We start from the raw sequence: 25,321 nt of genomic DNA on the forward strand, positions 1-25,321 counted from the left end.
TCAGACTCCCAGAGATTTTAGATTGGGATGGAGGTTCACCTTCCAGAAGGACAATGACCCTAAGCATTCTGCTAAAGCAACACTCGAGTGGTTTAAGGCAAAACATTTAAATGTCTTGGAATGGCCTAGTCAAAGCCCAAACCTCAATCCAATTGAGAATCTGTGTTATGACTTAAAGATTGCTGAACACCAGTGGAACCCATCAAACTTCAAGGATCAGTTTTGCCTTGAAGAATGGGCAAAAATCCCAGTGACTAGAAAAAGGAGGCTCTAGAAAGTATTGACTTGGGGTTGTGTGAATAGTTATGCACGCTCAAGTTTTCATTTTTTTGTTTTATTTGTTGTTTGTTTCACAATTAAAAAAAAATCTTGCATCTTCTAAGTGGTAAGCATGTTGTGTAAATCAAATGATACAAACCCCCAACAAATCAATTTTATTTCCAGGTTGTAATGCAACAAAATAGGAAAAATGCCAAGGGGGTGAATACTTTTGCAAAATTGTCTATTTTGTGTGATCCTACAAATACACAAAAATGACGGCAATCTCCAATGAAACATTATTGATAATAATGGATTAGTGATAATGATGTTGATTGACACATGGATAGCTCACACACCCTTAAAATGAGTTTTCTGTTCTGTTATTCTGCTCTCTTGCCCTACAGTGCATGCCTTTGCAATTTACTATAGATAATGTGGTCAACCTGTCCTTCTCAGAATTGTGTGCAGAGCAATTAAAAGTAACATTTAAAAATGGAATATAAGTAAATGTATATGCTAATCACAGGAGTAAACACTGTGTACCCCTAAACAGTACACACATTGTGTCGTTTGATTGGTCCAGAATTCCTTTTTGTGGCTCTGTAGAGATTTAGAACGTTTTTTGGAGAATCTGTTTACAGAACATGTTTGTTCGATGAGTTTGTCCAAATTACATACATTGCCTGGTAATGACACCAGAAGTCCTACATCAAGAGGCACATGGCACTTGAGGACTCACTAGTGGAGAGGTTTGTACCTCCACCTTTACTGTCATGGAGGTGGAGGCACAATGGTGGCAGGTGCTACTACGCTGGGCACTAGTTGGCCCACTTAGCAAGGGTTACCCAGGGACCCATTATTATTATAGTTTATAGAAAATTGGAAAATAGCTTAGAGAGAGACAACAAAGTTTTCCTAAGGCATCAGTTTAGTGAATATACAGGACCACCTATTGACAACATAGTATAAAGCTGTTTAAATTATAACTTAATAATCCATTAACAACAGAGGAAAGCAAGGGGCCCTCGATAGCTTTATGGCTTTGCCCCATAAATGTTCAATGCCAATTTGGACCATTCGTCTTCTCTTCGAATCAGTGATAATAAGGCGTCCCTCTCATTATGTGTCTACTCATAAAAGCCCATAAGGAAAGTTCTCTCAAACACCTTGGCATGGTCTGCTAGCCCCGGTTCTTCTGGAAAGAGATAATTATATTTTTAGCAGCTTCCCAGGCGACAGACTTATTATGGGCTGAGGGTATTTTTTTTTCTGGAGCGCCTTTAGCTGAAATGATATTTTAACCGTTTCCTTGACACATAGGTGTACTTATCAATTGTCACTAAAGACTTGATTATTTTACACCGGGCGGTAATACAGTGCAACAATAACCGTGGTAGAAAAAGAACTGTTAACAGCAGCAGAGGCGCTTCCTGTCTGATCATTATGGATGCAGAGTGACATCATGATTCTGCTTGCAAAGGATGGGAATAATGAGGAGGAGGGGAGGCAGCACAGTGTGAGCGTGTGTGTCTGGAGGCAGCCACGCACAGAGCAGTCAGAATACAGCAGCCCAGCGCTTGGTCCCTCTGAACTCATACAGCTCTGTATGACTATCACCAAGGTAAGGTGACGGTGTCGCTTCCAGCTCTATGTGGGTAACAGGCAGAGGCACAGGGAGGGGGCGATAGAAACATGGAGTCAAAGATGGGAAGAGGAGATTAAACAGCAATGTGGGGAAGGAGTAAAGGATGGAGAGCTGACAGTGACAGGAGCCGGGTGCTGTGTGTATGTAATGCTATAAATAATCACATGCAGTCGGATAGAACAAGGAACTGCATTTAAATTAAAAGTGAATTGCATGTAGTACAGTCTATAGTGCAGGAACACCTCAGGGCCTCGGCAATTCTCTACTACATTAACATCTATGTACAACCCCTGTTCACATGGTGACACAGATCTGCATGGTGACATGTAGCTTTTTTCAGAGATTATTCTCATGGTCGCCATATGATCTCCGTATAAGAGGGATCAGATAAAATGTGCCGTGAGGCAGGAATAACAAGCAGCACATGGATATCTGCGCCTGTCAATGCCAGCTGCTGCTTAACTCTTCCAGAGTGGGAGAAAGTAAAGGTAAAAGGTGCCCAGGGAGGGGGTAGAAAGTCATTGGGAAGATACAGTGGGGTCTCGTAAGGATGGGTATGGTTTAGTAACAGACAGTAGAATAGATCTAAGCGCTCGTTGTGCGGTTGCGGTATTTTTTTGAACTTTAGCGAGGATCAGTGTTGCTGTGCTATGCGAGAATGCAGTTTATGCACCAAGAGCTGCGCACAGATTTCTAGAATGCTGGCTGTGCCGCTATGAAAGAACCTTCAGGCACATCTGGCAATGACACAAAGTGAATAGTAATCAGGATTAGTGTTCATACCATCACTACCAACCCTCCCAGGTTTCCAAAGTCAGTCCCTGGTTTTGTTCACTTATGACGTATATTTTCATTATATGTTATTCCCCAAAATCTGATTTACCCTGTTTATTTATCATGTGCTGGTATGATTGTTTTTAGTTTTTAAGTTCTTCATGTTGCAAATATGTAGAGAGTACAGACTTCAGAATAAAGATAAAACTAGAATTTGCCCACACAATCAAATCTGGGATCTGTCACACATAGTCCCATCATGTCCAAGGGCTTGAAAGGTCTGCATATGTTCTGCAGGGTCTTCTGTCCCCCACCATGCGCAGAACATAAGATACAGACGGCTTCTGTTCTTGGTCAGTATCATCATTTGCAAGGGGCTCACACAGGATGTCTATTATATAAATGTATAGATATATATATATCTCTTTGCCCGGGGCAGCTGTGTGCAATGAATGTGCGTGGGGTGGATGCTGCAGTGGGGAGGTGCCTCCTTCTACCAGGCTGCAGCAGTCAGGCAGAGTAAATTACATCACGCAGGATACAGAATGCAAGGCTGAGATGTGCTGCAGGAATTAGGGGAGAATGCATGTGACCAGATCCTCTGGAGACTAAAAGTCACAACAAGACAATTAAGCCTTGTTTTCAGACACAATAACCCCTTTTTTTGCGTAGTGCAAAGAAAATGGTTTAACAGAGACCCTATCAGTCTGCATCGCTAACCAGTGAAAGAAGCAAAAGAAGTTATAGGGTTGTGCCAGATGACCCATAGGATCATTTAAATGTCACATTACTGCAACAAAGTTATTTCTCAGTTGTGTTTCTATATATAAAGCCTATTTTACATACCATACAGATATAGGGCAAAACGCAACTTTATGTGAGAGTATCAAGTCCTGTCCTTGAGGAGCCTGAATGGTGTTATAATAACAGTGATGCACAGTGTGAGCCGCTTGGATATTAATTAATTACAGTTATCCTAAACTTGCGTTAAATTTGGGGTCCTCGAGGATAGGGTACCATGATTCTTACTCACAGAACTTTCTAACCCTCTGTCTTCTTCTTTTTGTGTAAAAAGACAAGAAATAATAACATAGTACATGTTGTTCACATTGAGGAGATAAATGGTAAATATTCATTAGAAATATTCTTAACTATGCATGGCCTGTGTCTTCCTAAATGCACCGGATTTGGAGAAATGATCATATCAAAATCTGATGAGCAGTGGGGGTTTATTCTGGTCCAGTTTATAATGATTAGCATTAAATTCTAAAAAAAATTATATCATGTTCTAGCTTCTGCTCAATTCAACGGACTGTGTCCTGGTGAGACCAGCCCTTTGTGAACAATTTTGTTCCTGCCCAATGGAAGCAGGAACGCAGAGGTCTGCCAGTTTGCTCTTGCTTTTCCAGTGCTGCGCTGACTGTCAGGTGCGCAGTGGGAGTAATAAGTGTGGCGACCGCGGCCACCAATGCATCTGCAGGGGCAAAATCTGTTTTCCTCCTGCAGCTTCATCAGCGGTCACTGCCACATGTATAATTAGATGGCCGGTGTAAAGAGATCTCTATCCAAATTGCACTGAAAACAGTCCAAATAAATAATAAAAAAAGCCCTTTGATCCCATTGCCCTTGCACTACATGGAAAAAAAAGTGTATGAAAAACCCTTGGTAGTGAAGGGGTTAATTTCACTTTTCACTGGTGGGAAAGTCCTTCTTTGACAATATTGACTACACAACAAATCATCTTAAAATCGTATGCTTTTCTACAGTGTTTGTGTGTAGATGTAATTTTATTCTTTTTTGTTTATTGTACCCGCACAAATTATGTATTGGTTTTTTTTAGGATAAGAAGAGCTTTCTTTCGATAGCATTATTTTCATCATATCATATAATGTATTATAATAAAAATTCAAAAAAACCTTTCTAACTTTTATTTGAAAAATCTTTTACTGATCTACAAAAGCTAATTAAAAACCAGCTAAATAGATTCTAATATTTGTCCTGAGTTCAGAAATACCCAATGTTTTTTTTTAAGTTATAGACCATCGAGTACAATGAATACAATTTGCATATTGCTATTTTATACACTATACTTTGGGGGGGCAAGAAAAGTTTTTATGGTATTTTGTGGGAGGGGCAAAGGTTGTTTGGGCACCTTTTTTTTAATTATTCTTTTATTTTTGAAATGTTTTGACATTTAGTTTGACATCACTGGAGATGTAGCAAACTATAAAAAATAAACTATAAAAAGACATTTCACTAATCACCCCTGAGTACAGTACTTGCTAAACTGTGAGTTCAAACATTATATCTCATTGACATCGCTATGCATTATGAAGGGTCATTGATCTGCCCCTTTATAATCATACCTGGGAACTTCCCAGGGTAGGCTACCTGGAGCTCTTCTTTTTCTGGGGGAGTGTTTTTTTTGAGGGGTGGGGCTAGCTATGTGTGAAGATAGCCATGTATAGGGGCAGGGCTAGCCCCTGACAGCCTTAAGTGGGCGGGAGTGGGAGATGAAGTAGGCGTGTCCCAGTACCACTCCAATGACTGGAGAGAATACATGGAGAGTCCCCAGGTATGTGAATAATGCATAGTAAACTCAGTGTGAGATTGACATTGATTTAATTGTGCATTATGTAGGGACCAATATGGAAGCCTCAATGGGACCAAGTTGGGTGCTGCTTCCATGACACTGACTGGGTTCTTTATATGAATTTGTTATTAGGACTCAAATATGACGTCACAGTCTATGATTACCTTACACAATTAAGGGTTTCATGGGCATACATATGTAAAAATATCTTACTATATTTACTAAGCAGCTAACCACGTGGCTAAATCTCCTTTGGGAAAGGGTTTCCCGTTAAAGGAGGATAAATGTTTTATTCCTGGCATTATGTTATTGCTGTTAATTAGCTGTTCTTCATTAGTTCTATGTAATGATGATAATAAGATTCACAAATACAGACTAGAAATGGAGTCTCAGTCCGAACGATATATGCTCATAATCCAAACCACCTTCATTTCCACTCTTGTCAGTCTCTGTTTGCTGCGAGCGAAGGGTTTCATATTGAACACATCTCCTTTTTGACATGTTGTTGACTACCACCTTCACTGGAGGTTGGCTCCATTCCTCTTCTGTCCAAATGTTATGCACTGCATGTCATCTCCTGTTTACTGGCTGTACAGCGCTGTAGAATAATATTAGCACAATTAAAAAAAAAAAAGTCCAATATATCAGTCAGCCCTATCTGAGCGATCATACGGCTGGAATAAGTTAAACAGCTGAATATTTAAGTTTTTGGGTTTTTTTAGCAAAGATAGAAATAAAATAAAAAGGCAAGGAAAAAGGGAATGTTGCACACAAAAGGTTACCAGACTAGTCATTTAAAGGTGTACAGAAGCGTTGGGTTGGCCTTTGGCACATACTGCACAGTAACATGTAGAATTCATAAAAGTCATAGAATCCATACATTATTCTGCTCTGTCTCACCAGTCCTTAGGTGAGGTGGAAAGACATGGATCCGATTTTAAATTATTTACTTGCCAAGACTGCACAAAATCAGTCGAAGTGATGATTTCGTCATTGCCACCACATTACAACACATTAACCATGTTCATTCTTTATGTTTACCGCCGTAAGTAATATTGACAGCTGTGCAGGCAACAGGCAATGATTTTGACGTTTAGCTTGCGGACATCAAAAAGTGTAACAGAGCATCCCAAACCTAATTGTCACATGGGCTAACCCAACTATCTTAATGCCATCAGATCAGTCCTGCTGTGAACTCATCTGCATGCTACTCTAGGTAACTCTGTGGATACATGTGGGAGGGTGAGCAATCACTCGAACCAAGACGACACTAACCCATCCTCGCCCACTTGCCAACTGCCCATAGGAAACAAAGATTTCAAACACCTTAATGTAGACCATTGCACAAAGAGAATATCATTTGCGGGTGACAAGATATACAGAAACCTCTCTGAAAAGGATTTATCAGCATTTTTTTTAATACAGTAAGAAAATACAATGTTTATCTTTGGAGAGAGAAGGTGCTGATGGTGCCTGCCTCTCAGGAGTGCACCTTCTACATTCTACATGTGCTATATATATATATATTGCAAACAGATCGGTCACCCGATAATCCCTTCTGCCAGCTTTAGCATTTGCAGGATAATCTTCTTACTGTTTTTTTATTTCTAAGCCCAAGATGCCTTGTGATTTCACTCAATTGATAAGAATTGTGACCTTAGGGCTGCATTGTGTAGGGCCGCAGTGGGTACCAGGTCCTCAATCTTTGCCTTCTGGGGAAGATGCTACAAAGTAACTTCCACCAGTGAATTCCTGCTTTAGTGAAAAAGAAATGTAGGCATTTGCCATGTATTCATATAACAAGCAAAGTTGCTTTTATAAACATAACAAGCAAAATAATGTACATTTAAGTCAAGGTGGCCATGTCTAAAAACAACTCTGCTCGGAATTCCTAAAAGCTTCCAAAGCACTCTAAGAGTTCTAGGTGGAAAGATGCAGATAAGTACATGAGATTTGTCACGTTTTGATTTATTACTGACTGTTACTTGGGTTTCCAATTTGCGTAGCCTGCTATTTTATACACAGCACAGGGTGTAAATGCAGGCTTCTGGGCATTCCTCCTACATACAGGGCCGGACTGGGACTGAAAAGCAGCCCTGGAAAAATTTGGAGACCAGCCCCATCAAGTTTATCTCATGGTGGCGCTCTTTAACCACACGCACCCCTTATACACACCCGACTCACACTATTCGCCATTCTTTTTATCTCATTATTTGTATTAAAATGCCAGAAAGCAAAAGTGTTAAAAGGCCCTAATAAATTAAATACATTACACATAATGGGATCAAAACATTTACTACTGCGAACATTTTAGATGAAAAAGTTCAGTGGAACAAAACACTGATCACATTATTCTTCACGATATTCTGGTAAGAAACTTTTGTTTCTTTATTAATTCATGTAGACTATTTTTTTCATATTTAATATAAGCTATGATTGAGACATGTTTGTTTTTTTTTCCTTTTATTTGCCAACCTACCCCCGAGTTATGCACATCTGCCCCCAGGCTTGCCACTCTGCCCCCCTGATATGCCTTCTAACCCCCTATATGCCACTCTGCCTCCAGAAATGCCTTATACCCCCTATATGCCACTCTGTCCCATGATATGCCTTTTAACCCCCTGTATGCCACTCTGCCATATAGGGGTCAAAAGGCATATCATGGGACAGAGCGGCATATAGGGGGTATAAGGCATTCCTGGAGGCAGAGTGGCATAAAGGGTGTTAAAAGGCATATCATGGGGCACTCTGCCTCCAGAAAAGCCTTATGCCCTCCTATATGCCACTCTGCCTCCCTGATATGCTTTATACCCTCCTATATGCCACTCTGCCCCATGATATGCCTTTTAATCCCCTATATGCCACTCTGCCTCCCTGATATGCCTCAATCCTCCTATATGCCCCTCTGCCCCGTGATATGCCTTTTAACCCCCCTTTTGCCACTATACCTCCAGATATGCCTTTTGACCTCCTCTATGTCACTCTGCATCCAGAAATGCCTTATACCCCTATATGCCACTCTGTCTCATGATATGCCTTCTAACCTCCTATATGCCACTCTGCCATATAGGGGGTTAAAAGGCATATCATGGGACAGAGTGGCATATAGGGGGGTATAAGGCATTTCTGGAAGCAGAGTGGCATAAAGGGGGTTAAAAGGCATATCATGGGGCACTCTGCCTCCAGAAAAGCCTTATGCCCCCCTATATGCCACTCTGTCCCATGATATGCCTTTTAACCCCCACATGCCACTCTGCCTCCCTGATATGCCTCAACCCTCCTATATGCCCCTCTGCCCCGTGATATGCCTTTAACCCCCTTTTTGCCACTATACCTCCAGATATGCCTTTTGACCTCCTATGTCACTCTGCATCCAGAAATGCCTTATACCCCTATATGCCACTCTGTCCCATGATGATATGCCTTTTAACCCCCTATATGGCAGAGTGGCATATAGGGGGTTAGAAGGCATATCATGGGACAGAGTGGCATATATGGGTATAAGGCATTTCTGGAGGCAGAGTGGCATAAAGGGGGTTAAAAGGCATATCATGGGGCACTCTGCCTCCAAAAAAGCCTTATGTTTCCCTATATGCCACTCTGTCCCATCATATGCCTTTTAATCCCCTATATGTCACTCTGCATCCAGAAATGCCTTATAACCATATATATGCCACTCTGGCATATAGGGGGTTAAAAGGCATGTCATGGGACAGAGTGGCATATAGGGGGGTAAAAGGCATTTCTGGAGGCAGAGTGGCATATAGGGGGACACACTTACATACACACACATGCTGATTTTTTTTGTTTTTAACACATTCAAAAAAATATTATACATTTTGTACAAAAAAATACATTACTTTACTCACCTTCTACTTCTCTTGACTTCCGTCCTCTGGTAGCCGCACACTGTTCTCTCTCCTGACAGGATGTCACTGACCTGACATCCGGTGCTGCAGCGAGGGGGCGGAGCTTCCACCCCTCACGCTGCTCCCATCACTATGCAGCCATCAGACTGCTGGGAATGTAATCTAAACGGCCGGTGCGTGCTGATGCCCCCGGCCGGAGCTACTTTAACACCTTTTTTTAATTTATATGGTAAGCAGGATCGGCTCGCCATATAAAGTAAAAAAAAAGTATTAAAGCAGAGGCGGCCGGCGGCATCAGCACGCACCGGCCGTTTAGATTACATTCCCAGCAGTCTGATGGCCGCAAAGTGATGGGAGCAGCGTGAGGGGTGAAAGGTCAGTGCGAGGGGGCGGAGCTTTCACCCCTCACGCTGCTCCCATCACTAGGCGGCCATCGCACACGGCTGCTGGGTGCCGATGCGGCCGGCCGGCGATACTGTAATACATTTTTTAAATTTAATATGGCAAGCCGGACCAGCTTGCCATATTAAATTAAGAAAAAAGTATTATAGTAGCGCCGGCCGCATCGGCACCCAGCAGCCGCTCAGATTAGATTTCGGGCAGCCTGGGGGGCAATTGCCCCTGGTCCCAGCCCACGGACCTGCCGGCCCACCGGGAAATTTCCCGGTATCCCGGTGGGCCAGTCCGGCCCTGCCTACATACATCTGCTAGCAGAGAAAGGGAAGAAAGAAAATGAGCCATAGGAGGAAATCTTAAGTACTAGAGAGTAAAGCAGATCTGTCACATTTTTAAATCCTGTAGTGCATTATGCTAAATACACCTATAGTAAGGTATATATAGATTCAAAAAATGAAGACAAATTAACCTATATCATGGGAATAGCCATGTTAACTTTCTGTTCATAGGATCTGTATGATTATTCCTCCCCATTGATACTTCTTTTATGCTCGCCGTTGTTGCCACAGATCTCACCTTGTCTCATCTTACCTTGATGTAAAATAATGCCTTATCTTTAAACAAAATATCTCCATATCTCAATCTTAATACAGGAAAATATAAGCTAGGGGATATACTTTATAATTTGAATCGTGGAATGCTAAACTGTCCTATTTTATGAAGGCGCAAGGAAGCAGATGTAAGAGACAGTTGCATTATTGAGGTCAGAGGCTGTGATTTAATGGTATTACTGGTAGGGGGAGGATACGCAGGGATTTGCAAACTGGAGCAGTGGGTGAGTTAGAGATAGAGAGATTAAAATGAAGGAATCCTCCGCCTTCTGGGTGCTACATATGTAGTTTCATTTTGGGACCAGGCTGGGACTTCTGAAAACTTACCTATAAGTAAAGAAATCGATGATGTGTGTTCGATGATACAGTGTTTTGGTGTACTTCCTCATTTTAATCCAGGAGAGATGCTTACATGGGATGCTAAGCACTGGAACAGGAGACTGAATAAGAGTCACTTTACTAAAACTTTACTAAACTTTACTAAAACTAGCATATTCTTTTAAAAATGCAATAGCAGTAGAAATGGACTGATCACTATAGTAACCTTTTTACCACTTAGCATCATAAAATCTTTTTTATACATAATCACCAATGTAATGTTATTCTGCTGACATCACAACGTCAACAAATGACAGTGGAAACAAGCCTTCATTATAAGAAGCAAGTGTAAGGACACAATCTAGATATGGGCTTGGATTAATAAGGCGATTATATGGCATCCTCTAGATCTGATGGAAAAGCAAAGGGCCTAAATTTAACCCTACTGAAGGAAAAAACCCAAACCATTATTTTGCAGGTAAATATGGTAGTGAGATATATTTATACGGTATGCCAGACCTTAACATTAAATGATTGTAATAGGAAAATTATATATATATATATATATATATATATGTGTGTGTGTTTCCAAACTCCTGCGATGATGTCAAACGTCAGAATGTTATGTTTGACATCTTCTTAGGGCACCTGTGTTTTAAAACAGAACTAAAAAGCTGTTTTAATCTCATATCAGTATTGGGTAATGATTTTATTCCCCAGGAATTTGATCAATCACCCTCATAGCCAATGGTTTAAGTAAAAAAGCATAAGACCCTCTGGTGTGCCCAGAGGATGAAAGCCAATACATGAGTCATGGGACATTATACTTGATTACTTTTAATTTGTCTCGCGAAAGCCAAATACAAGTGAAAAATGTCCCCTGTAGCGCTACAATGATCATTCAACCTAATTTAAATAATGAAATGATAATTTTGGTATGCTGAACCTTCAGAATCATGAAAACTTAACAATAGGTGAAGTGCATTGTATAAAAAAAACCAAGGCATAAAAGAAATGCAGAAATAGGATCATTAAATGAGATCTGTATTTAATATATGTTACTTCTTATACAGCTTGTATAAGTGAATCTGGCAATAAGTGAAATTGTGGCGGGGCTCAATACAGACATGTAACAACTACTTAACACAATGAATGCTGCTCGGTGATGTCCCTTTTCCCATATTTCAAGAACAGATCCATTATTTTGCAATTATGTTGATTATAATGAATAGCTAATTATCAGTAGAATAGGCAAGTGCTGAGATATTTGAAATACATGCAGCGCATCTATAGTCTGATATCAGAGGATCCAACGCGAACTGCAGAAAAATAATAAAGAATATAGTAAAGATATTTATAATATGACAGTAAAGATGCAGCCTTTGTGAATGTTTATAGTTTTGTTTCTGTCCGGCACACAAAGTGTTGCATTCCCTCTATGTTGTTACTTTGAATCTAGTGCCATGTAATCTTTTCCAAGATAGGCTGATTGTTCATGTCTGGCACAGATCTACAACCCCCTCACCCAGCTGCAATCCCCGCAGATCTGTGAATAGGATCTTTCTCTGCTTTTCCGGCTGCGCAGGCTCCTGTTCGCACTGCAGTCATTAGAAGTCTTTCATTCCATGCCACTTGGAGAAAGGACAAGCAAAGGGCAGCTTGCTGCCAATTCCCAGCTCTCGGCTAAAGTCATATTGCAGACCCAGATCTTATGGCACAAGATTTAAACACAATGAGCAAGAATTACACACTACCCCATTGTTGCCAGGCAACTAAACTTGACAACGGCCCAACGCAGGCCATCCCACACAACGCAGAAATCCAAGAAACAGATTCCATCTGGAAGCAGAACCAAAGAACGGGAATGATCGGCATGAGATGGGCAGAAATAAGTCCAATAGACACCACGGTTGGAAGGGGGCAGTTAATTATGGATAATTGTATTTCCCTGGGGCTAGTGAGGAAAAATATATATGCAGGTTGGCACCTGTTTCCATGGGCATCTGCTGGCAGAAGAAGAAGATGCGCAAAGGAACCTAAAGAGCAACTGTAAACAGAATGAAAAAAATCTACTTACAAATAATTTGACTAATGTACCAAGCAGCGCCCCGTCCGTGCCAGTGGCACAACAGGCTGCAATGCCAGGACAAGCAAACATTGGGTGTTTAGTGTTACTGAATACTATTTCTGATAGACATGGTACTTCCGGTAAGATGAATAAGGGGAAAAACTGCCCCTGTGATGGTAAAAAACAACGCTAATCTGTTACTCTTATCAGTACCAGGAACAGGGAGCGTGTGATACAAAACTCTATATCAAATCTCAAAACAGATACCCCTGAAAGAATCAACAGGAATGTTTTGTTGGTTGCTATGGTGATGCAGCCATTATTTTCCCTGGAATCTCTTTTAATAATGCTGAGAGATGCTAAATGTTGTGTTCTTAATGGTACACGGCGAGTACATGCTACATGGGAAAGCAGTGTACTCACTGTCCGCCTACAATAAAAGTGTTTGCAATGTGCAAACCCCAAATCCATTGCTCTGTGAACACTGCTGTGTTTTACTTACTGGAAAATCTCTCCCACCCACGTAATCTCCCCCCTTGAGCAGAATTCGATCTGAGAGTTAGCGAATCAGGTGTAAATACATTTGTTATTTATAGTTCTATTACTTGGCGTGTTGCGTGTTGAAGAGAAATGCATTGTTACAATAATGGTCAGAACAAAAGCAGAACATGTCATATCAACTCCCCCGCATCTCCTATCTCCTGTAGAGCCCCCACTTCCTAGCTCTGTTCGGGTTGCTGTGGGATTAATTCTCAGAGGAAGCTGGTTATAGAATAGATAGAAAGCTCTCTGTTGTTTCGTGGAAGCAGCCTCATAGCTTGATCTATACAATACAGCACAAAAATAGGATCCTAGGCAGCCCCCTGCAAGTACTAGCGCCACCGAATGACATCACGCAACATCTGACATGGCCACTTGTTTGGACAGTGGTGTGGCTAGACTTTTTAAAGTTATTTTATGACCTATTGATAGCTATTTATGTAACTGAATCAGGGGAAAGAGTATTGTATTATATTTACACAGCGTCATTTACCAACACATTTCTGCTGTTTATATAAGCAGTGTAATATTTAAGGCTGTACATGCATACCCACCAAACTGCTCAATAATACATGCATACCCACCAAACTGCTCAATAATACATGCATACCCACCAAACTGCTCAATAATACACGCATACCCACCAAACTGCTCAATAATACATGCATACCCACCAAACAGCTCAATGATACAAACATACCCACAAAACAGCTCAATAATATCATACATACCCCCAAAACAGCTCAATAATACATGCATATCCACCAAACAGCTCAATAACACATTCATACCCACCAAACTGCTCAATAATACATGCATACCCACCAAACAGCTCAATAATACATGCATACCCACCAAACAGCTCAATGATACATACATACCCACAAAACAGCTCAATAATATCATACATACCCCCAAAACAGCTCAATAATACATGCATACCCAACAAACAGCTCAATGATACATGCATACCCACCAAACAGTGGGTATGAAGTTGGTACCTTTTATTGAATAAGCATAGGAAACATTGTAAAGTTTTCAGGACTTCAGATGTTTCTTCTTCTTTCCAGCTGATAAAGTGACTCCATTACCAGCCTAATGAGGTGTGCTTGGAAGGTGCACTACTTACTACTGAAACAATACATAAGTTAGGTTTTATTGTAATGTTATTGAGATAAAATGTAGACTGGTTATTAAAGTAACCATATATGGCTCTGCATAGAAGCAGAAATTAATTGCCAATAATGTCCCATTATTGATCCATTCCACAGTGCTGTACAAGGGGCAAGACGTGTTGGGCAATCAAAATGTATTTCACTTTATTTCAATGCTGTCTTGTTTTACATTTGACATGGTACAATACTATGGTTCTAGATCACAGCCTCTTCCGTTGACCTTTTTCTTTTTTTGAAATCCTATATTTAAACCATGATTTTTCAACAAAACACCTCTCCTGTCCTCCAAGCTAAACCCATTTAGATAACTGTATAATTGTAAATCATGCACCATGTGAGTCACCTTCTTTTGGATTTATCCAGAATCTGGATATCCCTAATGAGCTAAAGTATTAAATACTAAATTGATTAAAATGTGTAACAATGGTTTGGGTACTACTACAATACCGGTATATATAAAGGGGAGATGTAGCGGCTTCTTAGGGAAACGCACTTTCTTTATAGATGGGAGTGAACAGAGTGTTTTAGAAATGGTTAAAAATGCATGACTGTAGGAGAAGGGAGCAGAGAGAAGGGCATTGTAAGGAAGACTGTGTGAATGGAAACAGGAGGAAGGTCAGGCCAGTAGACAGTAAATCCATTGTTACCCCACACTGGTGGTAAAGCCATTTGTGTGCTAGGACATGCATGTGACATAAAACATGGGATTCTGAAAAATTGTTAGCACTTTCCAAGTTAGGTTATGAGATTGAATCATAGTTAGGTTATTACATTTGTATGTCCAACTACAAATTACCGTACTTTCCATATTAAGGGTATTTAGTTGATTAAAAGCCTTCCAACAATTCTTACTAATGCAGGGCTTGACAAATTTGTTGTGAATCTAGGCGCCAGCTAAAAAAGTTAGGTGCCAGGAGTTTTTTTTTAAACTAACAGTAGGTTAGGAGTGATCTGATCATCATCAGCCCACTTACTAAACTCACAGCATTTGACCTGGAGGAACCCTGGACTTTCAGGTCAGTGCTGTTTTTTTTTTTGTTTTTTTTTGTATATATATATATATATATATATTTATTTTTTTAATGCTTTCAATGCTGATTTTCCATTGGAGCACAGCATTGACTGATATTTAGTCCCCACAAGATTATGGGGACAAATGTTAACCCCTGCAATGCCACGAATGTGTTATACACAATTGTGGAATTGAAGGGGTTAACGCTGCACTGTCGCTCTCATGGAGCGATCAGGCAACAGGGGGGTGTTGGGGCTGCTCTCCACACTCATGTGGAGACCAAAGAACCCTCTCCCCCTATCTCTGAAGCTGCCTCTGGCAGCTGGGACGCAATTGCTGGTCTATAGACCAGCCATTGCAGGGGGAGTCTCTGATGACTGCTGTAGGCTTCCATGCCTACAGGAATCATCAAAGGGCTTGTGGGGGCTCGTTTTTGCTGTTGCTGGCCTGCCTGGAAGGCTTCCAGGCAGACCACCAGCAGCAGAGCCCCTTACAAAACGGGAATTAACCCCTAAATGCCGCGATCAGGCAGCAGGGGGGTGTTGTGTCAGGTCCCCACACTTGTGTGGGGACCCAATCAACACTGAAACCCCTTTCCTGAAGCTGCCTGTGGCAGCTGAAAACGCTATTGCAGGTTTTCCTGCAATCGTGGTTTCAGCCTACAGGATCACTCCGTGGGAGTGATCTCAGGCTCGGGGGCGGGCTCTGAGTGGCTGTGCTGTCTGCCCAGACTCTGGGCAGACAGCAGCAGCAGCGCCCCCGCGTGGTGACGCGGAGGCATTTTTATGTGGCTGACAAACTCCTAGGCCATGGTGACCTGGCGCCTGGGATTTGTCGAGCCCTGTACTAATGTATTATTTTACCCAATAGCACTAAGACTAATTGTACTGGAAGCAATATGTTGAACACTGCAGCACAAACACTTGAAGTGGATGGGCATTGCTCAGTAATAAATGAAAAATAAATAATTAAAATTCGCAGATACACAATTAACAGCAGGGCCGGCCCTACAATGGAGCCGGCCCAAGCGCTTTTTTTTTTAAGCGGAGGAGAGAGAGGGGCGCCGAGTGGTTTTCGCTTACCCGCTCGGCGCCCCTCTCTCTCTGTCCTCTGCGGCGAGTCTCCGTGCTCTGTCACGGTGCCGGCTTGTAATGCTGAGCGCCGGAAGTGACGTCAATTTACGGCGCTCAGCATTACAAGCCGGCACTGTGGCAGAGCAAGGAGACTCGCCGCAGGACTGTTTAAAGGTAAGTACCGGGGGGGGTGGTTAGGGTAGATAATGGCGTCGGCGAAGTTTAAAATGCCGCCCCCCCCGGCGTCGGCCGGGGGGGCGGCATTTTAAACTTCGCCCCAGGCGGCATTAAGTCTTGGGCCGGCCCTGATTAACAGTAACAATAATACATGTTAAGGTATAGTGGTACAGGAGGAGAAGAGGGTCCTGCTCTTGTCAGGGGCATATATACTTCAAGTCACTAAGTTCACCATGTATAATGACAGCCACAAGAAGCTTCTCCTGCAAGAAGAGCTTGTTTGGCGCTATATAATGCAAAGATAAATGAGATTTATTAAGAGCCTACTGGGGGAGCTCCTTCACAGGTTTGGCTCTTCATAATGCATAATTATTAGTTGAAATTACAACTCCCCAGCAAACTCACCTGCAAACTCCTGCTAATGAACACAGAATGTTAACAGCAGATAAGAACATTTTGGCCCATCGAGTTTGCCCATTTTTTTGTGTTGTAACGACTCAAACCTTAATCGGTACTTGGTTTTGTCTTTAGCTTTATGCCTATCCGATGTGTGTTTAAACTCCATCGCTGTATACATTTCTTTGCTTTCTTAAATACAAGCAATCTGCTGCTTAATCTTTTAATCTGCAACAGTGTAGTTTACAGTATAACCAGTATATTTAAAAATAGGAGTAGGCCCTCCAAAACTTGCTCTTGTACTCATTACAGTAGAGTTTTTGTTAGTTACACTAGTTATTGCAGCCCAGTGATCAGTCCAAGCCACAGGAATTGTATGAACGCAACTAATTAGGAAGGAGATATATAGCACCATTTACGGCTGACAACAACTGCATGTAGATACAGTCGTAGGGACGCACATGTAGATAAGAGGACAGCGGACATGTGCTAATTCTTTGTAGCACATAGTGCCATATGAAGGCTGTTTTATTACTCACCTATTTTTATCCCTGGTCCATGACCATTGGGTATTTTTAGCATTAGAAAGAATAGAACATTGATTGAACAGGATGCGATTACGAGATATATGCTAAAATTGCAAAGCAGATACAATTGTGTCCTTATGTTTAGAACACAAGTTGAGATTTTGCTAAACCCCCTTCTAAAGCACCATTAGTCAGGAGCCCTTTGCCGATTAGCTGTTGCCTTGAAGAAGCTGAGATCTTGGAAGGTCCTTCACTAATGGTATTATTTAGGTCAGGAGATCTGACAAGAGGTTGTTCCAGAGTCAGGAGGAGACAGTTCATCCATGATGATGGCTGATCAGATTTAGAAACTGGATTAGACAGATCCGAGCATAAGCTTAGAACTCACCAGGGAGGATGAAACATCTCTTGAAAAATCACCGACATTTGATTTAAATTTTAAATGTTTACATAGAATAAGAATACATGTTTTTTGGGTGGTTTGTAAGTAACAAACAATCTGTGGTAGAATGGTTGATGAGAAGTACTGAAGTAAGAACATTCGATTTCTAAAATAGTGCTAGATTAATGGAATAGCTGATCATCAAAGGTAACAACCTGCTTCAGTGGAAAAAGGTTATTTGGTTATATTGAATTATATTGAATTAGCATTTTTTTTTTATTTCAGTGAAATAATTCTTAAACATATCCATGTCGACAAAAGTATTTTATTTTGCTTGCTTTAGTTTATAATATGTGATTTGTAATGTTAAAAAGTGTGCAGTGTCCAGTTAACTGGCTGCATAGTGCAGGGCTAGCATGGTGTTTCAGGTGCCTTATTGCTTCCTGCCCACAGATGTCATGGCGGCCACAGTATCGCAGTTCCAAGTTCCGAAATGTGTATGGAAAGGTGGCGAGTCGAGAGAATTGTTATGACTGTATACCGATCACCAAGAATGTGCACGACAATCACTTCTGTGCCGTCAACGCAAAATTCCTGGCGATTGTCACCGAGAGTGCAGGAGGAGGATCGTTTCTTGTAATCCCCCTTCACCAGGTGGGTCATGTAATGCATTACATATGCATATCTCCCACTCAATATATGTATAGAGCTATATTACTAGGTTCCGAAAAGATCTGGGGATAAAGACCATTAGTTATCAGACCTTTATCCTGGAACTTGCTTACTCTGATGATCTTTATTAAACCAGCTGTATATTTAATTCTGTGATGCCCTTGCAAGCATGTCCCAAATAATGCAGGGTAATGCATGCAGAAACATCATATAGCGTGACATCTATCTCTACTACACACAGAAGAGAATATTTCACATGTAATCAATATCCACAAATTCAGGATAATGAGGTCAATAGAGGCAGAGACAGAAGAGCACTCAAATTGTGGAAGCATTGGCACTATTTATGATCATTGTAAAGATCAGTTGGCAGTATTACACACTAGACATTTTACATACAGCTGAGAATAAAAGTGAAGCCATGGCGGTGCTAAAATCCCTAACCAGTCTGGGCTGAACATGAAATATTCACAACTCATTGACCTATATAATCCATTCTCACATGAGTTGATCTTGCGAGGGTGCGTTGCAGCATCCCATCAATGATGGAACAGACTGGTCAAGCACTCTTTCCCTTTTAACATGCTGCACTGCATAATATTAGTGAGTATGACCATACATCCACCCAAACAGAACTAGCTAAGATCCTAACTTATGTTTTTATGTGTGAATCAAATTTCCATTTCACTTTAAGCTGAGGCTATACTTTAACAAAAGGCAGACGATGGAGGGAATTACAATAGCTGGGTAAATCTACATTATAATTTTTAGTATGAAGTTTTTATAAGCATCTAAAGTATGTAGGGAAGTCTAATATTGGTCAGTATGATTGCTAATGTCGCACAGTTGTTCATGGGGGGCGGGGCTGTGTGCGCAGGTGGAGGGAGGAGCTACTGACAGGTGTATCTGTCTGTCCTCCTCCCCCAGGTCTGCACGGTGGGGGGTTCACCAATGCAATATTCTGTGCCTCCCCCAGACTGGTCGCATTGAGCCCAATCACCCGAAGGTGTGTGGGCACCAGGGCACAGTGCTGGATATTAAATGGAACCCGTTTGTGGAGAACATCATCGCTTCCTGTTCTGAGGACACTTCGGTGAGTGATGCTGCATGTAAATGTTAAGGAAACAGGGAAATGGTAGTATAATAAATCATTCTAGCCCCAGAATATCTTTCATTTTACCTTATTAGCAGATTCAGACAGATGGCCTGCCTTCCGGATGGCTTCCAGCAATGTACTGCTTTATCAGTACTCTTTATTCTTAAGCTGGTACTTTATTGAAACAGCCTGTTTGTCCCTTTTGCTCGGAATATAGCCACAAATCTCAGTGCATACATTATGAGTGTCGGCCTGACAATGCGATATGAATCCATACTCTTAGCAGCTTTTGGTTACCATTTTTTTGAGTAAACTAAGTAATGCTAATTCTGACGATCTAGCTTGGAGACCGGCACATTATTATAATAGTGGTTCTGTAGGAGGCGAGCAGGCGCTGTTCAGTGTACGTATGCCATAGGTCCTGGTTCACAGAGTTTTCACCATATCTCACCCAGCGGTGCATTAAGCGAAAAGATAAAGATGCATTCAGGCTCTGATGGGGCTCCATAGGTCACTGGAGAATCACTAAGAAACTGCTTCAGCCTTCTATATGGTATATAACCAAACATCCCATCCGCAAAGCATGTATAATGTCTTCTCTGGGAGGGAACACAGAGTACTCTAGTATTGGTGTCAAAACGAGCTTGCGTGTTTCCTTTTCCTCTCAAGTTCTTGTCAGTGGCTATATGTAAAATATTATACCTCCCTTTAATTGCAGTACTAACTGTATGGTACTAAGTACACCTGTTAGGGCTACATAATTTAACATATACATAAAAACATACAAACATAAGTGATTTCATTTACTCCGAGAATAGCCAAACTGTTTCAAATTATGATGAAATGCAACAATACACAAGGTACAGAAACCTCCATTGTAAACTTCATATTTTTAACTGTTTGTATTCTGCAGGTGCGAATATGGGAGATTCCAGAAGGGGGACTCAAGCGCAACATGACAGAGGCGGTTCTGGAGTTGTATGGGCACAGTCGGAGGGTGGGCTTGATAGAATGGCATCCCACAACAAACAACATACTGTTTAGCGCTGGGTACGACTACAAGGTCAGTTTAGTGTTAACTTGATGCATATTCTCTGATGCAAAGGCGATATTTAAAGAATATACATTTCTTTCAAAACCCAGCAAGTGTGTGCTTCTTCAGAAATTCAATCTCTCTGTGTTACAGAGGCAGAACACAACTTTGTCTGTGTTAAAATTACCAAATGCCTACAAAATGATAGAATGGCCATGCCCCTGAAATTAACAATAATTCTGCATATATATGCATTGAGGAACACCTTCCCAGAATAGTGGAAACTGTTATAACTGCAACGGGGGGGACCAACTACATATTAATGTCTATGTATTCAGAAAGCAATGTCATAAAAGTCACTGTTGGTGTAATGGTCAGGTGTCCCAATACTTTTGTCCATATAGTGTACCTTTTCATTTGCATATACCAGATATCTATCTCCGATTATCCTATTTATCATCTGTTTTATATGTAAAAACATTCTGGATAGTGTACTGCTAACTAGATCTTCCAACAGATCCTTATTTGGAATCTGGAGATTGGGGAGGCAATGAAGATGATTGATTGTCATACAGATGTCATCCTTTGCATGTCATTCAACACAAATGGGAGCCTTTTGGCCACCACCTGCAAGGATAAGAAATTACGTGTATTGGAACCTCGCTCTGGACGAGTGCTACAGGTACAGGGTACTCCTCCTGAAATAGCCCACTGCACACAAGCTTACCTTCTTCAACATACTTTATACACCATGGATTTGCACCATTCCACCAGCTAGCCACTTTCAACTCACACTACAAGAACCCTGCTTCAGTCATGTTTCTGGCAGAGAGCTGCATGTGCCTCAATATTAACCATGAACTAGAAGTAGATATTCTGTGTTTCCTTGCCTAGGAAGCCAGCTGCAAGAACCACAAGGTGATGAGAGTTGTCTTCCTTGGAGATATGAATCGTTTACTCACAACAGGTGTCTCCAGGTGGAACACAAGGCAGATAGCACTGTGGGACCAGGTAAGCACAGTGACAGGCTCAATACACATAACATCGGGTTGCACTTACTCATAGTGATCAAGGTATATCATTTCACACCATACCAGATGTGATGTGAACTTTATGTCTACTACCTACTCCTGTACCACAAATGACTTATGGATGCAGCCTTTCCTATGAAATACCCTCATGAACCACACTAAATAATTATGCCCACACCAGCTGTGACTGATTAATCAATGATGTATGTTCTGTATGTGCCTTCTACTTGTGTGGATACAGGAAGACTTGTCTGTGCCATTAATAGAGGAAGAAATAGATGGATTGTCAGGACTGCTGTTTCCTTTCTATGACATGGACACACACGTGCTCTATTTGGCTGGAAAGGTAAGATAAGAAAAGCAAAGTCTCATCATCTCTTTTAGAATTTTTTAATTCCATCTTGAATATTTTTTCCGCTCCATCTGCAACATACACATCTTCTCTGTGGTTGTTAAATAGTTCCCAGGGGACAACTAAAAGCCACCAGGCTCTTCAAGGAGGTCCCAGTCTCATACCTCGCAAACCTTGGTTGCTACATTTCATTCCTTAATCAGACCTATATAGTTTTCTTTATACACTCAATAAAAACTATTAAAAAACACAACTCACTACAACAAAACCCTTTTGATTCTTGAGAAATGTATGGTTACTAACACTCTTTTTTTCATGAAAGGGAGACGGGAACATTCGATATTATGAGATAACAGCAGAGAAGCCATTCCTCACCTATCTAATGGAATTCCGTTCTCCTGCACCTCAAAAGGGGCTTGGTGAGTATGCAATTAATATAATGAGGCAATAATTTGATAGTTATAATGAGATTTCATCTTTACCTGAGAGACCCGAAGTCCTTTTCCTCAATGCTTAATGGTGAGAAAAGCATCCTTCCACCATACAGAGGAGCATGTAGTTGCAGAACATGTGCTGGAAACTACTGGGCAAACATTCTATGAAATATGTAACAAAAGTGGTTTCTCTTTTAGGAGTAATGCCAAAACATGGACTGGACGTGTCAGCTTGTGAAATATTCCGGTTTTACAAGCTCATCACCTTGAAGAGCCTAATAGAACCTATATCTATGATTGTCCCCAGGAGGGTAAGTGTATATATCATATTTTTCTCCCCTGAAATACTGTTCATACTTTGTGAGCTTACAAAGGAAGTGGTTTGCTAAGCCCTTGATCTTCCAACTTTCTGCAGAATGGAAAAGGTTGCAAATATGGACCATATGGGACCTCGTAGTCCCGATTAATTAACCTATCCCTTATGTTATTTTCCCAAAAAGTAACAATAACATAAACGGCATATTCTTGTTGCAGTCAGAGACATACCAGGAGGACATTTACCCGATGACCCCAGGAATGGAACCTGCAATGACGCCTGATGAATGGCTAAGTGGCCTCAACAGAGGTATTAAGATGATTTAGGGGTTGTACAGATATATAGCCAGAAACAGTGGGAAAAGGCATGACAAGACTGCTGGAAGTGGAGTAAAAAGTAATTTAAATGTAATATGGAGCCTGCTTACACTCAGTTATTACTTACATATTTTCTACATTGAGACATACGTCTATCATGAGTAGTCTATGCCAGTGCTGCGTATTCACATTTAGTCAAACTCAATTATTCCTACAGATCCTGTCCTTATAAGCCTGAAGGAGGGGTATCGAAAGGAGTCCAAAGTCACTTTTAAAGCCCCAGTAAAAGACAAAAAGAGCTTAGTAGTCAATGGGATCGACCTACTTGAGAATGTCCCACCTAGAACAGAAAATGAGGTAGGTAACAAGCAAGCCGCACATCACTGTGCACTGCATTAATCATAGCTAACACTGTAAAATATCTATTATACACACATTTGCACATGCAGCTGAGCATACTGTGCACAACACTGTTTCTTGTAACACACAATATTTACGCACAATTCTAACTGTGCACAGACATGTAACATCTATGCTGTTGTCTGTGCCCTCCCATTGCCCACTCATCCATGCCTTGCAGTTGCTACGCATGTTCTTCCGACAGCAGGAAGAAATCAGGCGTTTGAAGGAGCAGCTGGCCCAGAGGGATCTCATCATCAGACAGCTGGAGTTGGAACTTAGGAACCTGAGGAACAGCCCAAAGGAGAGCTAACTGATTTTGTACAGTCACCGCGAATCCTTTACTGTCCAAAGTACAGTCCATTGTCCCATGAACTGCTCTTGTGGCGTCTGTATAGACATACTAACTGCCCTTGCAACTCCTCGAAGGTACAAAGGGAAATATGTATAGATCTGTACTAATTGCTCCACGCTCCTCCATTCATATTCAACCAAGGCCTGTATATAACCAAAGGCGATTAAGCTCCCCAACACTGCCCTACAAGCAAGCTTTACCAGAACCACTGGGCCTTTCTCTTTGAGGATCTTCTAATAACCGAGACACACAGCCTTGGCCAAGGCCTTGTTATACAATTTCAGGACATTTGACAACTTGAAGGCATTTCTATGTGAGAGGGGCCTCTGTTTAAAAGAGTTCCAAGAACCTTACTCACTAGGCCAAGGGCAATATGTACTCCCAATATATATATATATATCGTTCCTACAGAGCAGACCACTACCCATTATTCCCTACAGAGCTGTATTTTCTCTCAACCACAATATCCATGTGGATGAATTATTCACAAAAGTAGATTATTGAAGATGGACCAGAAAGCCATAATTGTGCTGAGATGTATAACGGATGAGCACTGAATACCTAAGCACTGGAGAGCTCCTCCTTCCATTCATACTTTATTCTCTCTTTCCTCCTATATGTCCCTCACATTTATCACTTTTACCTTTCCACCTCACAATTGGCACATCCCGATATGAGTTTCTCCATATTCTTTCCATATTCTCTCTCGAGCAGGTCACTTTACGTACGTGATCTGGTAAATTCAGGTTTGCCTTTAACTTATTGCTAAAAATGATTTCCTATGCAAAGAGGGGCATTAAAATCATTAATCATCTCAAAACGGCAATGAGTTGTTATTGGAAGAACTGCGTATTGAACAAAATTACCGGGGTGTAACACAATGTTACAGAGCATACACAACAAGGATTTCCCATCAGCAGGTGCGCGTGCAATCAAGAAAACTTATGCTCAAAACAAAATAAAAAACAGCAAATCTTTTACTGAAGCAAACTGAAAATTAGGGAATAAATTGTCACATTAAAGCGAATTGGTTACTTTCCCAAATCTTCCATTATATAATGTACGTATGTAATGTATGTTTCCTAGAAATCATTTACAATTACCGCTATACATGGACAAGATTCCATATATAAAATAATGAAATACAAAATAATCAACTGAAATTGAGCATTTGTAAGTATCGCGGTCGGATTTTGATGCACAGTACAAGGAAGCAGGTATTTTCCGGGATCTTAAAAAGCAGGCAGGAAGATTTGAGGGTTTCTGGAAGGTTCTTCCACACTTCCAGGGCTCTGTAGGAGAAGCGTCTATAACAGCTTTCTTCTTGGGAGGGGGGACCGTAAGTAATCTTCTGAAAGTGGTTTGGAGGTTTTAGGAAGTCTGGAGAGTTGAGTGCGAGGATTCGGACCTAACCGGGAGGCAGCTTTCCTTATATTCTTTAAACAATGTAAAATGCCTCAAAATACAACATATTATCCCAACTGTAATAATAATAATAA

The 25,321-nt window shown here is 41.1% G+C and overlaps 1 protein-coding gene across 1 annotated transcript; it reads left to right on the forward strand.

Annotated features, from left to right (window-relative positions):
- The first annotated feature begins 1,792 nt into the window (after nt 1–1,792).
- Nucleotides 1,793–24,642, forward strand: CORO2B (coronin 2B). The gene is made up of 12 exons (XM_053463535.1): nt 1,793–1,882; nt 18,271–18,471; nt 19,466–19,582; nt 20,499–20,648; nt 21,136–21,300; nt 21,513–21,629; nt 21,891–21,995; nt 22,324–22,420; nt 22,634–22,746; nt 22,970–23,060; nt 23,286–23,425; nt 23,649–24,642. Exons 1-12 carry the CDS (start codon nt 1,868–1,870, stop codon nt 23,778–23,780), a joined length of 1,443 nt encoding a protein of 480 aa, XP_053319510.1. The 5' UTR covers nt 1,793–1,867; the 3' UTR covers nt 23,781–24,642.
- The last annotated feature ends 679 nt before the right edge of the window (nt 24,643–25,321 follow it).

This window comes from Spea bombifrons, chromosome 4 (assembly GCF_027358695.1).
Source record: "Spea bombifrons isolate aSpeBom1 chromosome 4, aSpeBom1.2.pri, whole genome shotgun sequence".
NCBI classification, from domain to species: Eukaryota; Metazoa; Chordata; class Amphibia; order Anura; family Pelobatidae; genus Spea; species Spea bombifrons.

What these genes read in the sequence shown, in the direction of transcription:
- CORO2B (XM_053463535.1), top strand. An exon ending in TTGTAATCCCCCTTCACCAG is followed by an intron (nt 18,472 to 19,465) that starts GTGGGTCATGTA and finishes TGCCTCCCCCAG; the next exon opens with ACTGGTCGCATTGAGCCCAA. An exon ending in GCGCTGGGTACGACTACAAG is followed by an intron (nt 20,649 to 21,135) that starts GTCAGTTTAGTG and finishes ATCTTCCAACAG; the next exon opens with ATCCTTATTTGGAATCTGGA.